Here is a 17,714-nt window from a genome sequence, read left to right as displayed (position 1 = left end):
ATCACTTTTGCTCACATTCCATGGCTAGAACTCAGTTATTTGGCTACTCCTAACTATGAAGGAGGCCAGGAGATACTTCTCTTCCTGTGTACCCAGGAGGAGGGGAAGTGGGTTTGATAAACACACAGAGGTCTCTGTCACATGTCCCTTAAGTATTTCTTCCACTATTTTCCCAGAATGTTTTTAATATAGCACATAAGCCATTCTGTCTTATTTATGTAGATATTGGTTTGCAAAACTACAGTGTGAGCTTGTTGAAGGCAAGGACTTATTTGTTTTGTTTTTTCTCCATTTTCATAGCTCCCATAATCGGCACCCTACTGGCACTGAACGATTGCCTAACTGCTCTGTGCGAACTAAAATACGTTGTCATCACAGGTTCTAATCAAGGTCCATGCGTGTGGTGTCAACCCCGTGGAGACATACATTCGCTCTGGTACTTACAGTAGAAAACCAGCCTTACCCTATACTCCTGGCTCAGATGTGGCTGGAGTGATAGAAGCTGTTGGAGATAATGTATCTGCTTTCAAGGTATTACATTTTTATTTATTTCTATTTCGGCTTAATATTTTACTTGAAATATTTGAACATAGCTTTAAAATGTCTCTGTATTTAAGGTTTTAAAGGGACCTACTACACAGTTTCTACCACTTGGGGGACTCCTCTAGTCAAAAAAGAAATTACTTTTTTCCAGAGGCCTTATTTGTTTGCATCGTTGGGAAGAGATGCTGGGTAATTTTTGTGTCTTCATGTCCCCACAGAATGAACTGTGATCTTTTTGATTTAATAGAACCATATATGGTAAGAAAACAAACAAATTATACTACTTCCTAACTCTTGATAATATATTAGCCAACATAATTTTTAATTCCTTTTATTAATTTAGCTTCATAAAATAAAGGGGAAATTAATCCTTTTGAGGCATAAGTAAAATATGAAAAAAATGCAAGGTCACTTACAGTTTCGGAGCTCTGACTCAGACCAAGGTCAATGAAAGTGTTATGATCAGGGCTTTTGTTATCTATATGCCAAGAGACATAAAACACACAGTATATTCATAGTATGCTCATGTCCTAGCATCTTTCCTCATAATAACTTGACCTGCTCAACTTTGGCAGCGCACTTGCCAAAATTGGGTTCAGTCAGAGAAGATTAACGTGCCCCTGTGAAGGAAGATGGGCAGATTCATACGGCTTTCCACTCCTCAGCCTGTGGCAACCTGGCTTCTGCCCCCAATCTCTCCACTGAAAGGATTCTTGCTAATGTCACTAATGGCCTCTATACTGCTGGAGTTAATGGGCCCTTTTATGTCATTATCTTTCTTGACTTCTCTGTGACATTTGACACTCTCAGCCACTTAACTTTTTCTTAAAAGAAAAAACAACTTTTTCTTCAGCTTCTGTGACATCTTCTCCCCTTCCTCTCTGGGCATCGGGTTTCAACACTCTTTTCCTGTGGATGTTCCTCAAGTGTTGGTGTCACTCAGGGCTCTTAGTCCCTAGTTAGACCTCTGCTTTCTATACTCTGTACCCTTTTCATGCACTCCCTTAGTTTCCATCATCACATGTGCTAGCTTAGAATTTTCCGCCAAGCTCTGGATCTGTGATAGCCAAAACAGTAGTCTCTGGCCACATGTGGCAATTTAAAATTTAAATTAACTCAAATTTAAATTGAAAATTTAGTTCCTGAGTTGCAATCACATTTGCCTAGTTGCCCTCTGCCTCTAGTGCCTGCCCTGCTGGACAGAACATTTGCATTATCACAGAGAGTTCTGTGGAAGAGCACTAGACCCACATGGTCAACCTCCAGGAACCTCTTAGTCAGTGTGTCTAAAACTGAGCTTATCCCTTCTTGCTGTAGACCCATTTCTCTCTTGTGTGACTGTTTTGGTGACTTGGGTTTGAGGCTTATCTCCTCACTCTCCCTTACTAGAACTGTTTTCTTTCTCCTCTTTCCATAACCACTGATAGTTTAGTTCGGGTGATCTTACCTACTTGACTTAACTATTAATACACCCCTGACCTGGATTTCTATAATAGATATGTTAGGTTTTCTTCTGAAACTTGTCAGTTCTTGGCGCATTCATGGCTGAAGAAAGACCAGACACACTGAAGTTAGGCAACCACGAAATGAGGTTTATTGAGGAGAGAAAGATAGGATTATGGGGCAAGAGCAAGATATAGGTTTATAGAGCATGGTACATATACCACAGATGACAACTGGACCCATTTGTCACAGCAGGGCAAGCAAAAGGAAGGGCAAGGAGAGAGAACTGGGATATGGTCTGCATCTTATAGTGCCTGGATAGGGAACCCCGTTGTGGTTCAGAGGTCACCATGGAACTACTTTAATTGGACAATTGGGAGTCACATGACCTGAGCCACATGTGGGTTCTAGGTCACTTTCCAGACTTTAGGGTACCTATGCTGCTTGGCCTGTGGACTAGAGAGTCCTCTGCATGCCTTTGCAGCTGGCACGCCAAGTTCTGATTGGCAGATTCCTAGCGTAGTCCCTCCTCCCCCAGGTAGGGAGAATTAGGGTGGGGCAGGACCAAGATGGGGGTGACAGCACCCACTTTTGTCCCCAGGAGACCCGGAATCCCTCACTATCTACCTAACAGATACTTAACTTACTACCCTCTTTCCTTACCCCTGGAATCCATCCTTACTTTAGAATCATTTTCTAGAATGTAATTCTGACTGTTTTACACTTCTGTTTTAATTCTTATATTAGTTCCTTGTAGCTTTCATGGAAACCTTTCAAATTCCTTATTGTTATGAAAGAATATTTCATACTCTCTCCTGACTGTCTTTCCATTTTTATCTTCTGCTCCTTCTCACCTTGCAGTTTTTCTTTAGGAATGAACTGTTTGTCTTTCCTTGCACATCCCATGCTCTCTCTTATCTCTGTCTTTGTTCATAGTGGTTCATCTGCTTGGTAGAATTAACCTGAAGCTCTTAAACATGGATTCAAGGAATTTCACACTTCAGCTTTGATTTATTTCCATTTTGTCTCCTGAAACGATTACATACCATACATTAGACTACTTATTCATTGCATTTCAAATAAATGCTGATAATTTCTCAGCATTTATTCCTGCCCTTATTCCTTTGCTGACCTTGTTTCCTTCACCCAGTTCTAGTTTTTCAAAATCCTGTGCTATCCTTCAAGACCTACTTCAAATACAAGCTTCCCAATGAAGCTATCTTAATTTACTCAACTCAGAAGTAATTCCTTTCTTTTTCTTGTACCTGTCTTTGATGGCTCACCCTGTTTGCGTTGCTTTATAATTATTTCTGTCCTTTTCTTCTCTCTCCTAAAGTTTAGGATGCTTGAAATTAAAGACAGTGTCTTGCTATTAATCTTCCTCACAGAACTCAAAGTAATTCTTTCCATATAGTGGATTCTTAGTAAATGTTTGAGTTATATTGAAATCAATTCAACATATTCTTTAAATTGTAAAAACAAGATTAATCTTAACCTAGTCATATTTGACCTTTTGTAGGCAACACTATGAAGTGGTGATGCTTGTCTTTGACTCTTAGATGTCTTTTGAAATCTTTTTTGTCTCTATCCTACTGCACAGTGCTGTTACATTTTGAGATTTCTTTATTATAGGACTAATTAAAATACACTAAGCAGTCATTGCCTTAATATTTTGCCTATTCCAGGGAATATTTACTTCTTTTCAAGAATAAGTTAGGGCAGGCAGCTGCAGTGGGCAGTCTAGTTTTCGCTAGCATGCAAATCATGCATTAGACCTAAGATGCCTGGCAAGTGTATACCTCAACCTCAGTCATGCATCTGATTCTCAGTAGCCACAGTCTAGTAGACATTTCGTGAGAGTTTAATGTGTTCCTGGTGCTGCCATCTTTGAGGAAGCCTGTCCTGGCGTATCCCGCCGCCGTCAGGATCCTGGCCTGGGTTCTTACTTTTGGGTGTGTATGTGAAAAATGCCGACAATGCAGGGGTGGGGAAATCCATAGAAAGGATTTACAAACAGGTGTTTGGTATGTGGAGGAAACATTTTATTTGTCCTCCCTAGTATTGGGGGCAAAAAGTAATAGTTTGTATTGAGTGCCATTTACTGACTGCTTCATCCTAGAAAATTACTGAACTTTTTTGTCCCTCAATTTCCTCATCTGTGTAGTGGGATTAATCTAAAGTGTAGATAATAAAAGTGCCCCTCTCATATGCTGTTGTGTAGACCAAATTAGATAATACTCTAGAGATATTTAATGCAGTGCCTGGCATAGTAAGCTATCAATAAAAGTGAGTTATCAGCATTATTATTATGCCATCTGGAGGGTTCTCTTATTTTTCCTGTTTAATTTTTCTTACCATTGATTCCCATTAATAAAACATCTAAAAATGTTCAGTATTTTAAAATTATTTTTATGAGACCCTAAGATGTAGAATGTAGTATGTAAATGCTTATTTCTTATTATAAAGGTTGCGTTAGAAAGGATTGCACCGATTTTGATGTAATTTTTAAGCCCCTATGCATTTATTAATTTATCTCTTCCTCTAGAAAGGTGACAGAGTTTTCACTACCGGCACGATCTCTGGGGGCTATGCAGAGTATGCTCTTGCAGCAGATCACACAGTTTACAAACTGCCTGAAAAACTGGACTTTAAACAAGGAGCTGCCATCGGTATCCCATATTTTAGTGCTTATCGAGCTCTGATCCACAGGTAAAATAACACATTCTGTCAGGTTTATAGCCAACACCAAAGAAGGTCTTAATTGCCTTCCTCTCTGCCATCATCCATTCATCTGTCTGTTATTTTTGGTTACTGGTTACTTACCATTAAACATTTATGAAGTGGAAACTGTGCTAATTTGGAGGATCATAGTAATCACTGAGGGTACAAAGAAAAGCAAACACCGTCTTCAAGATGCTCCCAGTCTGTTAAGGGAAATAGAAATAGGAGTAATAATATATACAGAGTATGTGGAAAGTACAGTGGCAGAGATATGCATAGGGATTTATGGGATCACAAGGGTTGTACCTGTGGTGATCAGGTATAAGACCTGGATTGTTCTAAAGCCATGGTTCAAAAATCTTATTACCCGTTAGAATCATCTGGGCAGCAAGTTAAAAGTACAATGTGAGGTCCTGCTCCCAGGCCCACTGGCATATGACATCATGACTGGCATCTGACAATCTATAATTGTATTTTAGTCAAATCCACAAAGCATTTGAAAAGGATTAGAGGGAATTCCCCTGGGGAAGGATACCTGGGAGGGGAGAGGACATTCTAGATAATGGGAAGGGCATGGCATATGGGGAAAAACAGCATGGTGTGTGGGGATTGTTATAGCAATTTGGTTTTGTTGGATAGAAGATTTTGTGGCAAAGAACAAGGTTGGACCATAGTAATCTCTTAATAAATGTTAGCTGTCATCATCAAATAGGTAGGATTAAGGTTGTACAAAGCTAGATTATAGAGCTCACGCATTGTAAGGGGTTGGGGATCATGAAATATATTTTTCAGAAGAGTGCTATTGTCACATTTGTGTTTTATTGAGATCACTTATCTGCTGTGTGAAGAGTAGATTTGAGGACAGGAATGGGGAGAGAGAGAGGAGCGTCTTAGAGCAGTCTCTGGTAGATAAAACACTCATGGGCCAGAGCAAGGGTCATAATAGCAGAAGTGGAGAAGAAAGGTCAGCCGTTAATATTTAGTGTGAGTAAAGTGGGGAGTATTTGGTGATTGTTTGTAGGTAGAGACTGAGTGAGGAGAGTTTGAGAGTACTTATGGCTTTCTAGCTTGAGTCCTGTTTAACTATGACAAAGAAAAGGGGGAGAGAGTTTCAAAGGGAAACTGTATTTAGTTTTGGACTAGAAATTGTGAGAAAGAAGTCTAGTAGCCTGCTGGATAAAAGAATCTGAAGCTTGAAGGCCAGAGATTTAAGTTTGGGGATATCAGCATGTAGGTGAGAGTTTACAAGATGAAAAGTGATTGAAATCCCTGTGGGAGTGAGAAGAGTGCTGAAATGAGAATAGAACCCTAGTGAACATCAGCATTTAAGAGTGTGGTCAGAGGAAGGGGATGAAGTCCTAAGAGAACCAGAGGAGTGGATCCCAAGGTCAGGAGTGTCTAGAGGTTATGGTATCCATTAAGGTCCATTAAGTGTGTGGGCTTTGAAAACAGAAAGACCTGGGCTACACTAATGTCTTCACCTAGTACTAGCCATATGACCTTGGTCAAGTTACTTCTCCATCTTAGCTGCAGTTTACTGATTTGAAAACCTTAGATAATAACAGCACCTACCTCCTAAGGGTGTGGTAAGAATTACGTGAGGCACTGTTTATAAAGTTCTTAGTATGGCAGAGGCACAGAGTACGTGTTCAATCAGTGGAGGTAGTGTTAGGAGAAGTGGTGGATATTGGTACTAAGGAGGGAGGCCAGTTGTCAAATGCAGAAGTAAAGTCCGTTCAGAAAAAATAACAGTTGGGATTAGCAATTACTAGATCATTGGTGACTTTATTCAGCTCCTTTTCAGTAGGGTGGTGGGACAGAGGCTTAATTGAGCAGATTGTGAAAGGAACAGGAAATCAGTTCCTTGAATGGAGACTACTCTTTTAAAAAATGGAGGAGACAGGAAGGAGAGAGTAGAAGGTTACTTGAGAAGAGTATGGGGGGAAAAAAGGAGTTTTTAAGGATAGATAAGACTTGGACATGTTTGTAGCTAAGAAAGGATCTAGCAGAGAGGGAGGAGTGGCAGGTAAAACAGGATCCCTCATAAGGCAAGATGGAAAGGATTTAGGACGTGAATTATGGTTGGCTTCCAGTATCTAAAGGACAGCTCATCCATAAAACCTAGAAGGGATAAAGATGGCATAATTACAAAGTCTGTGGGTACAGAGGTGGCATATTGAGGGAGCTTTTATGTGATTACTTCACTTTTAATAATTAAGTAGGAGGCAAAGTGATCTTTCAATTATCAGAATTGAAATGACTTCAAAATGAATGGTCCTGTGATTTTCTTCTATAGTATTTAGCCACTTGGATAAAATATCAAAGAAGGTAGATTTTAACATTAATCCAGGGCCGGAATATTGATGGCAAAATGGAATCATTCAGAAGAAATGAGAGCACTGAAGAGAGAGAGAGTACAAATGGACAGAAATGGAACAGTTTGTGATGTTGAAAGGTTTTAAGAGAATATGGGTTTACAGATTTAGGATAGGAAATTACTGTCATAAATATTGGTTATTGGTGTCTGATATTTCTCAGGTGGAATGGTTGCTGATGTTTTATACCAAATCTAGCCTTAGGAGAGAGTGACTAGAGTGGAGGAGAATCCAGAAATTGTGATGTGATGCAAGATTTTCTTCCTGGCAAATGTTGAATCTCCTAGATTGGAGCTGGATTTGGGGTGGAAGAGAAAGCCTGTGTGCCAGGTACTAGAGTTTTCAGTGACTAGGAGACAGTAGGATACAGCTGAGCCCCTGCTGTGACCCCCAGAGGAAGATGACTGTGTTAGTCAGGGTTCTCCAGAGAAATAGAACCAACAGCCTGTGTTCCTGTGTGTGTGTGTGTGTGTGTGTGTGTGTGTGTGTGTGTACACACCTGTATAGATAGATTCCTTTAAATCAGTCAACCAATCTGTGCACACACATGCACACACAGACTGATTGATTTTCAGGAATTGGCTCATGAAACTGTGGAGGCTTGACAAGTCTAAAATCTGATGGGGTAAGTCAGCAGGCTGGAGACACAAGCAGGAGTTGCAGGTAAGCCCAAAGATAGTCTGCTGGCAGAATTGCCTCTTGCTTAGGGGAGGTCAGTCTTTGTTCTGCGCAGGCCTTCAACTGATTGGATGAGGCCCACCCACAGTCTAGAGGGTAATCTGCTTTACTCAAAATCTACCAATTTAAATGTTAATATCATTCAAAAAATACCATCACAGAAATGTCCAGAATGATGTGTGACCAACTATCAGGTACGTTTACCCATTCGAGTTGACACATAAATTAACCATCATGATGACTCTGTGCAAGGACAGAAGGATTATAGTAGTGGGGATTCAGGCGAGGGTTTGCCTGGAGTTCTTCACTCACCCCAGGCCTGGGGATTTAGGAGAATGTGTTCTTAGTGTTTGAGGGGTTGTTTATAAGACTTTTTTAAAAAAAAATCATCGGGAAATATTTCATGTCTCATAGTTTAACGTTAATAATCCTATTCCCTTAACATTCATATTTTACTTTTTAAAATGTCAAAGTGTTTTGGTAATAGTTATCTCAGTTTATCATTCAAACCCTCAGCTTAACTCATTTTCCTCAATCCCCTTAACTCCAAGCAAGTGTTAGAGAGAGAAAGCTTCATTTATTGCTCGCTATTGTCGTGTGTCAGCTGTTGGCACACAGCCATGAGCAGGGCTCCAGGTTACTGTGTTCTTATTGCCGTATTGAATGTAGTGTCTCTGCAGTGCGGCCACGCGGCATGGCCCTAGGAAGTAAGAGAGCCTCCCTGAGAATCAGATTGGGATCACGCAGCATCTGCTGGCTTGTGACATCAGCACTTGTCCATCTGGAATAGCAAAGCACCTCCCATTGTCTTGCTGCATGTTCCTTGTTTTCAGAATATAATAGAAAAGTGGTAGTGTGAACTGGAAGTAAAAAGAATGTGTCATTTCACCAGAGGATTTGGACATTTTGGGGAGTGACATGGGAACCTTTGTGACAGGAGTGATTGTATTTCTTACTCTTCTACCATTGCTGACTCAGCATTCCTTTCTACAATGGGAGCTTAGAAGCTGGTGCAGTGTAATGTTCAAAGGCCCATAGAGAAGTAAAAATATTTTTTTTTTTTTTACCCCTGGTAAAATGTAGTCTAGCTGCTGTGTTTGCTTGGGCATTACTCCGGACCACCGAATAAAGACTGAGCTGTAATAAACCTGCTTTGAGACACTTTCTGTGTGAACGAGAGACTCCAGTTCCTCTAGGCTCAGCAGTTTCACTTAACTTACCTGCCAGGACTGCAGCCTCTCAGAAGTAGCACCACGTTGTGATTCCAGCATCCAGCACAGTCCTGGCACACAAAGACTCCCAGTAAACATTTTTTGAAGAGATCAATGAATTTAAGGTTTTCTTTCATCTGAGGCTCTGAAGAGTCATTGTTTGATCCTGTGGAGCTTGGAGAATATTTTGGGCTGTATATCAGGATGCATTTGCTCTTTGGGCAAATGTTAACTGGAGTAAGGGCAGAAATTCCTTAAAGATAATGAAAAACACTTGAGCTTAAGAAGCTTCAAAAAAATAAGGTGATGGAACCTTTGCTTTCTTTTGCAGTGCCCGTGCAAAAGCTGGAGAAACTGTTCTGGTTCATGGGGCTAGTGGAGGAGTAAGTATTTTTTTAAATTTATTTTTAAGAGAGCTTGGGTTTATGAGTTTCACAGTGTAGTTATTTAAGACATTTTTAAAAGCCAAATTAAATACAATCAATAAAGCCAATACAATAAAGCCAAATAAATACAGTCAAGGGTGCTTTTGTTCCTCTATGTAATAAAACTTTTAAAAATTTGATCTTCTGAAGGTGATTCTTTGTCATTAGTTTAGCATTTCTTGGTGAATGAATTCAATAGAATACCCCATCAAGAATGTATGTACTGGGTTTTCTACCTGTATTGGGTGTGGAATAAGATAAACTGGCCTTTGTTTTTGCCTTCTAGTAGCATATATTATAAGAATATTTATTTAGAATTTTAGACATTTCTTTAAGGTTGATATTAATTCCATATTCCCTTAGATAAGGAAACTAAGGCTCATTAAAGCTTTACCTGTGTTGTCCCAGACAGAACTGCAAAGCCACACTGTGAATTCTCGGTCATTTCTATCTCCCTTCCACTGCTTGCCTGCTGCGCTTTGATGACATTCATAGAGTGCACAGTATACAGCTGTGTCCTTAACACCACAGCCCATGGCTTAAAATGCTAATGGGGTGGGGGTAAGACTCAGAATTTATAAAATAAGCCCTTCAGTGAAATCGCCCAATGCAGGGCTGTCAGAAACCTCTTCAAGAAACTGGCTGCCAATCTGTCTCTGAGGAGCTTAGAGGAAAAGTTAGAGCTCTGCGGTTGGAATTTAACAAGAAATCCACATGACCTCTATCCTGCAAGGAGAGGCTTTAGAAATTTTGGAGACAAGATTTCGAATTTTAAAAATAAAGGGCCTGGGGCTAGATGCTTACCTTGAGGAAGCTGGTTAACCCCTTCAGAGTGCTGTGGAGTAGATTGAAAGAAATAACCTATTATTTGGCACATTATGTCTTGAATAATGAATGATATCCTGAAAATGTGAATTTACCTCTAAGAGTGGCCAGGAAATACAGAGAATTCAGTCCATTTTGTCTCTTTGTTTCTTTAGATAAATGAATCCCCAAGGTTTCATACCTAGCTTCCTACATACTTCAAATAGATAATTCTAAAGGATTTCACAGATCAGACTATTTCAAAACACTAAGATTGTCTTTATGGGGCTTGAGAAAATATGACAGATACCTTGTCTGAAACTCCCTTTGTTTAATTTCACTAGAAAGGCTATTTTTGGGTTAAATTAAATTTAACCCTAAATAACCACAGGGTCGGTCAGACACATGCATTTATTTAAATTGCCCTAGCCTTCAGAGAGCTAACCTTGTGCTCTGTATAGAAGGGAACATTTTTAGTAGGGAGAGGAGAGGAGAGTTTAAAGAAAATCTCTTTGTATTCCTTTTACCCTCTTGTAAAAAGCCTAGTCGCTTCACCATGATTTTTTTTTTAAAGGTAAAATCCACACTGTTCTCTGAGCTGGCTGAGTTTGTTAAATCCTCAGCTGGCAGGGATAGGCTGGCAACCTGGTGTGTGAAGCGCTTCTGATCCTCCCTACCCTATCAGAGGGAAACAGAGTACGGGGCTTTGCCTTGCTTCTGTTTGTACTTTCTGTCCTCATTTAATTCAGATTCCTTTGGGATTATGTTGTGTATTTAAAATGGTGTGGATTTATGAATACAGCTATTATCCAGATATTTTGATGGGAAGTGCCCTATTTTAGCGTTAGCAAAATAAGGACACATAAGAGTCCATAATCTATTGAAGGAGGATTGCTGGTGTAATTGTTGACAAGAATAGAATAAACAGTGCCTTTAAAAGAGGCTGTCCTTTTAAAGTAGTTAGAGCATAAGGAGATATATTTATTTTAATACATTAAATCTTTACTTTAAAATGTGGTTTTATTAGAGGTATGCTTTTTTTAAAAATTTGAAAATTAAAGCAGATAATCAATTATGCTCCCCCATAGCATGTTGTATTTTATCTAATCGGATGTCTCTGTCCTTCGTCACAATGAATTCCATGTACTTGTTTGTTTGCTTTGGTTAAGTCAGACAAATCCCTGCCATAACTGTACTGAGTTCAGGCTCATCATTATATGTCATGCAATGTTTAAGGTATGTTTCATGCCTGGGAGTCTGTGATTTTGCTACAATTTCAATTAGTTTCTATCATCATTTTTTCATTTAATTCTTTTCTATCTCACCCAACCCAGTCTTTCTTCTAACTCACAGGTTATCAATAGAGAGTGATTTTGCATCATTCCTCTTTCCCTTTGGCAATGTTTAGAGACACTTTGGGGCGTCACAACTGGGAAAGGGCATCTTGTGGGTAGCATCTTGTGGGTAGACATCTTGTGGCTAGCATCTTGTGGGTAGACATTTTCCAATGCACAGCCTAGTCCCCCAGAGAATTACCTGGCCCAGAATGCCAAGAGTACCAAGTTTGAGAAACTCTGGTCTAAATATATGTGGCACTTACCTGTACCATTCATTTGGCATGTAATCACACACATCTTTTCTAGTATTGCTATTTAAATATTTGCTCTTTTATCTACATTCCTAAATTACTTTTATTTTGCTTTTGTACTAATAAGCATATTTATGTGGTATTCTAATTCTAGTGATTTCCTCCAATCCCATGGCTTTAAATGCTATGTGTAAGATAATGAATCTCAATTTTATATTTCCAACTCTGAACTCATTTGAGTCCATAACCATATTTAACAGATTACTCCCCATCTGCATCTTGCGAGCACAGTGTGGTTCAGCATGTTCCAAGTGAATTCTTTTTTTTTTTCTTCTTTTTTTTTTATTTCAGCATATTATGGGGATACAAATGTTAAGATTATGTATATTGCCCTTGCCCCCCCTTCGAGTTAGAGCTTCAAGCGTGTCCATCCCCCAGATGGTGCACATCGCACTCATTATGTACCTATATACCCATCCCCTCCTCCCACCTGCCCGACACCCAATAGATGTTATTCCTATTTGTCCACTTAGATGTTGATCAGTGAAACCAATTTGCTGGTGAGTACATGCGGTGCTTATTTTTCCATTCTTGGGATATTTCACTTAGTAGAATGGGTTCCAGCTCTATCCAGGAAAATACAAGAGGTGCTATATCACCGTTGTTTCTTAAAGCTGAATAGTACTCCATGGTATACATCTACCACATTTTATTAATCCATTCATGTATTGATGGGCACTTCGGTTGTTTCCACATCTTTGCAGTTGTGATGCTATAAACATTCGAGTGCAGGTGTCTTTCTCATAGAGTGACTTTTGTTCTTTAGGCAGAAAAAACAAAATGGGAGGTATCAATTTATCAGACTTCAAACTATACTACAAGGCTATAGTAATTAAAACAGCTTGTAGCTGGGCGCGGTGGCTCACGCCTGTAATCCTAGCACTCTGGGAGGCTGAGGCGGGCGGATTGCTCGAGGTCAGGAGTTCGAAACCAGCCTGAGCAAGAGCGAGACCCCGTCTCTACTATAAATAGAAAGAAATTAATTGGCCAACTAATATATATATAAAATTAGCCGGGCATGGTGGCGCATGCCTGTAGTCCCAGCTACTCGGGAGGCTGAGGCAGAAGGATTGCTTGAGCCCAGGAGTTTGAGGTTGCTGTGAGCTAGGCTGACGCCACGGCACTCACTCTAGCCTGGTCAATAAGCGAGACTCTGTCTCAAAAAAAAAAAAAAAAAAAACAGCTTGTGACTAGCACAAGAACAGGGACATTGACAAGTGGAACAGAACAGAGAACCCAGATATAAAACCATCTTCATATAGCCATCTAATCTTTGACAAAGCAGACAAAAACATACACTGGGAAAAGAATCCTTATTCAATAAATGGTGCTAGGAAAACTGGATAGCCATATGTAGAAGACTGAAACAGGATCCACACCTTTGAAGTCTCACAAAAATCAACTCACACTGGGTAAAGACTTAAACCTAAGATGTGAAACTAATAGAACTTTAGAGGAAAATGTTGGGAATACATTTCTAGACATTGGCCTAGGCAAAGAATTTATGAAGAAGACCCCAAAGGCAATCACAGCAGCAACAAAAATAAATAAGTGGGACATGATCAAATTAAAAAGCTTCTGCACAGCCAAAGAAACTGTCATGAGAGCAAACAGACAACCTACAGAATGGGAGAAAATTTTCTCAAGCTACAGATCCAATAAAGGGCTGGTAACTAGAATCTGTTTAGAACTCAGGAAAATCAGCAAGGAAAAATCAACCCTATCAAAGAGTGGACAAAGGGCATGAGCAGAAACTTTCCAAAAGAAGACAGAATAATGGCCAACAAACATGAAAAAATGCTCAACATCTCTAATCATCAGGGAAATGCAAATCAAAACCACAATGAGATATCACTTAACTCCAGTGAGAATGGCATTTATTAACAAGTCCCCAAACAATAAATGTTAGCGTGGATGTGGAGAGATAGGAACACTCCTACGTTGCTGTTGGGACTGCAAAGTAGTTCAACCTCTTTGGAAAGCCTTATGGAGATACCTTAAAGTGATACAAGTGAATCTACCATTTGATCCAGCAATCTCATTACTGGCATCTACCCAAGTGAATTCTTGACAATTTTGCAAACTCGATGGTGTCCAGTCTTCCTCTCAGTTATCTACCCAGTTAATCTGGCCAAAGACCTAGAGAACATGTTGATTTTTCCCACTTCCCACATTTAGTCAGTACACTTCTATATCTGAATTTGTTTTTGTCCATCTTTCCAATACCAGCATCTTAGTCCAAGCCAATTTCATTTCTTATTTGGACTATTATACCAGATAACGACTGATATTCCTACTCCCATTTTTCTCTCCATCTTCTTTGTACCTCCCATATAATTGGAGTGACCTTTCTAAAGCCTAAATCAATCAGATCATTCTCCTCTTAAGCTCTCCACTAGTTTTGCATGGTTTTAAGTATTATCAAAAGCCTTTACCTTCACGTTCCATGTCCTGTATGACTCGACCTCTCTGGCCTTGTCTTCCACTCTCTCGCATGTGTCCTGTACCTGAGCCATGCTGATCCTCTTTCTGTCCTTTGAATACTCCCAAGTGCTTTCCCACTTCACCAGCTTAGCTGTGGCCACGCACTGTGCCTATAGCATCCTCTACACAGCTGCACAGACCTTCACGTGGCTTGTGCTTTACTTCCTGCAGGTCTCGTTTCTTCAGAGGAGTCTTTCCTGATGACCTAATAGCCCGTCTCTCTCTTTTTCTAACCCAATAGCCAGTATTATTTTTGTCTTATTATTTTCTGAATTAATTTTACTACTTTATTTGTTCATGTGTTTATTACCTTCCCCCTCCTTAAGTGCAAGTTTCTTGCATTAAGTGCCAAGTCTAGCACATAGTAAACACTCAATAAAAATTCAGAATATGGATGAATTTAATTAATTTGCCTATATATCTGTCTCTTCAATGGTAGAAGCCTTAACATTTGTTATTTAGTGTTTTATAGGTACATGTTAAAGTATGGAGTCAGTGAGCATGTTCTGATCATCTGCTTTAAACCCCGTACCTTCTGCACAAAGCAGATGCTAAGCAAACATTTTGAGCCAGTGTTTAAAAACTCAAGTTCTGCAGTCTGATTTGGTCTAGCTCCTGTTTCCATCTTTGTATGTGACTTGGGGAAGTTATGTTTTGAAGTTTTGGCTTCCTCATCTGTAGAATAGGGACAATAATAGTATCTATTTTATAAGGTCACTTAAAGCAGTGTGTAGAAAGTATTTAGTATGGTACTTAGAACATTTTAAGTGCTTGATAAAAATTAGCTATTTTTCTTATTTATTTACACTCTAAGTTCCTTAAGGATAGGGTAGGCCCTATAAGAATGTTAATTTCATTGTATATATTTAATAAGTGTTTGCAGGAATGCAGAGAATATGTAACTACTGGGTTATATTCATATTTTTCAGGTTGGAATAGCAACATGCCAAATTGCGAGAGCTTATGGCTTAAAGGTTTTGGGTACAGCTAGTACTGAAGAGGGACAAAAGATTGTTTTGCAAAATGGAGCCCATGAAGTGTTTAACCACAAAGAAGTTAATTATGTTGATAAAATTAAGGTAAAGTTTTCAACAATTTTACTAAAGTCAAACTTTGTTTCTTGGAGATTTACATGATTTTTTTATAAGTTCTTTTACCAACTACTCTCTTAATGTTGTTTGCTTCCTTTTTTTAAATGCTTGTATATATTTTTATGTCTATGTGTGTTTAAAAGTTTTAATTCATTTAAAAAGCAGAGATGTCTAATTTTTAAACCTTCACTATCATTTCTTTGTGTGTATTAAATAAAATATAGCCTCTCTAGAGTCTTATAGCTATAAAAATTGGTGATTTTTAATACCAGTCACATTTTAGGTAAACCTACAGCTTTGCATTTATAGCCATGAGGTATTCTTAATATAATTTCTACTGATGTGAACTTTCCATGGAAGGTGAGGTATCCACAGATTACAATTGGATCTGTTTAGCCCAAGGAATAAAGTTTATTTGTTAATTATATCCATAGTGGTGAGGTGGTATTTAGTTGTTGCATATAATAGAATTCAAGCGGATTCTGAAGTTCCCCATTTGTACTATAGAAGCAGTTTATTAAACACTGATTGCTTTGCTAATCTTAAACCACTTCCTCTCACTAGAAAGAATTAGAGTTTCCCAGGTACTATGTAAACTAGGTCATTACTAAATAAACTAGGTCATTTTTCCTAGAGGAAAAATACGAGTGAGAATTTATTACCATTAAAATCGTCTTGCCAAAAAACTGAAGGAAAGTACTTTGTTATATGTCCAGGGAACCTCAGACACAGTACTCACTCCTGATACTATTATCCAGGAATATTACAAAGATGAAAAATTGCAAATTAAGTTTAGAGTATGGTTTTTGTTTACCCACAGTCTAATATTAAGGCCTTGAGATCTTGTAGCTTCCGTCCCTTTCGCTGATCCCTTCTGCTTAGGTCTCTCCCATTCTCAGGAACATTCCGTTAACCTTTAGCTCATCCCTTTTCTCTCTTCCTTTTACCACCAAGCTTCTTGAAAAAGTACTGAGTACTTACGCTTTTCCTTCCTTACCTCCCACTGCAGTTGTGCTTACATCCCGCCTACCTAAACTGCTTCTCAGAGGTCACACATAAGCTCCTAATTGTCAGTCTGCAGTCTTCTCTCCGTCCTCATCCTCATCGATTTTTCAGGAGCGTGTGACTCTGACCACATCTCCTTGAAACTTGTTCTCTTCTCACATCCCGGACTGTTCACTTGCAGTCTCCTTCCTCCTCATATTGTTTAATATTGACGTACCTTAGGTTTTCTCCCCTTGGTCGTTCATCTTCCCTGGTGCTAGACTTCCATCCTGGTCAGTCTCACACACTCCCACAAGCTTCAGTTATTACCTGTGTGCTATTGATTTCCAACACTGTCTTTGGCCTCGATTCCTTCATGTCATCAGCCTGAGAGACATTGCCACTCATCTGTTCACCTACAACAGAAACCCTCATTTCATTTTTAATTCCTGTCTTTTCATCACCATTCTGTCTTCCACCCAGCATGTTGGTCACCCCATTCTATCAGTGCCAGCTGTAACATACCTGTCAAATGCACCTCTTTTTCTCCATTCCTTTCACAACTATGACTGAATTTAGGCCTGAGTTTCTCCCACCTTAACAATCATTGATAACCTGGCTAATATCCCTTTCTATCTTTTCTACTGTGTGCAGAGTTATTTGGTCCCCACATACCACTTAAAAAAAAAAAATCTCCGGAAGTGATTAAAATGAAAGCTCTGTGAGGAGAGGAATTTTTGCCTGTTTTACTCACTACTGCACTGGCAGTACCTAAAACAGTGCCTGGCACAAGAATTAACAACTGCCACAAAAAAAAAAAAAAAAAAAAAAGGTCCAAATCCTTTAATGTTACATTCACTGTATTTTCACAATCTGTACCAGCTCACAATCTCCTTTCACCAACCCCTTCCCCTCCACTCCAGCTCTGCTCACGTTCTAGTCCTCGTGTTCTCCATCCCTGACATATTCGCTTTTCTGTTTCTTTGGTCCAGACTGACTCTGCCTTATGTCTCGCTTCCCCTTGCTCATCTTCCTTTCTTTTTGCCATTAATCATCCCTCAGGGCCCAGGTTATCACCTCTGTAGAACTTTCTCTGACCAGTGCTGGCAATCAGACTTTAACTTTTTTCCCCTAGATGGTTTATTTCTGTTAATGCACTTAGCCCACTACATTATAGCTATAACTGTAGTATCTTCCATCTTTCTCCCTAGCTTTGTTTTGATTCCAGTGTCCATCTTGCATTCCCAGTACCTAGCACAATCCCTGGCACAGGTGTTCATTTTTCTGGTTAAAATAAAATGAATATA

General features: G+C 39.3%; 1 protein-coding gene across 2 annotated transcripts in view; it reads left to right on the top strand.

The window, feature by feature from the left end:
* Positions 1-17,714, top strand: part of CRYZ (crystallin zeta) — a 31,098-nt gene that overhangs the window by 6,242 nt on the left and 7,142 nt on the right. Inside the window, exons 3-6 of one of the 2 annotated variants that reach the window (XM_075999387.1) lie at positions 379-531; positions 4,532-4,695; positions 9,303-9,354; positions 15,262-15,411. In XM_075999387.1, the coding sequence (XP_075855502.1) occupies positions 379-531; positions 4,532-4,695; positions 9,303-9,354; positions 15,262-15,411 (519 nt within the window). Of the gene's footprint in view, positions 1-300; positions 532-4,531; positions 4,696-9,302; positions 9,355-15,261; positions 15,412-17,714 lie in introns of both variants that reach the window. The other variant, XM_075999390.1, reaches the window with a different exon arrangement.

Source organism: Microcebus murinus, chromosome 2 (genome assembly GCF_040939455.1).
Source record: "Microcebus murinus isolate Inina chromosome 2, M.murinus_Inina_mat1.0, whole genome shotgun sequence".
Classification (NCBI taxonomy): domain Eukaryota; kingdom Metazoa; phylum Chordata; class Mammalia; order Primates; family Cheirogaleidae; genus Microcebus; species Microcebus murinus.
This window is presented reverse-complemented; position numbering and strand designations above follow the sequence as displayed.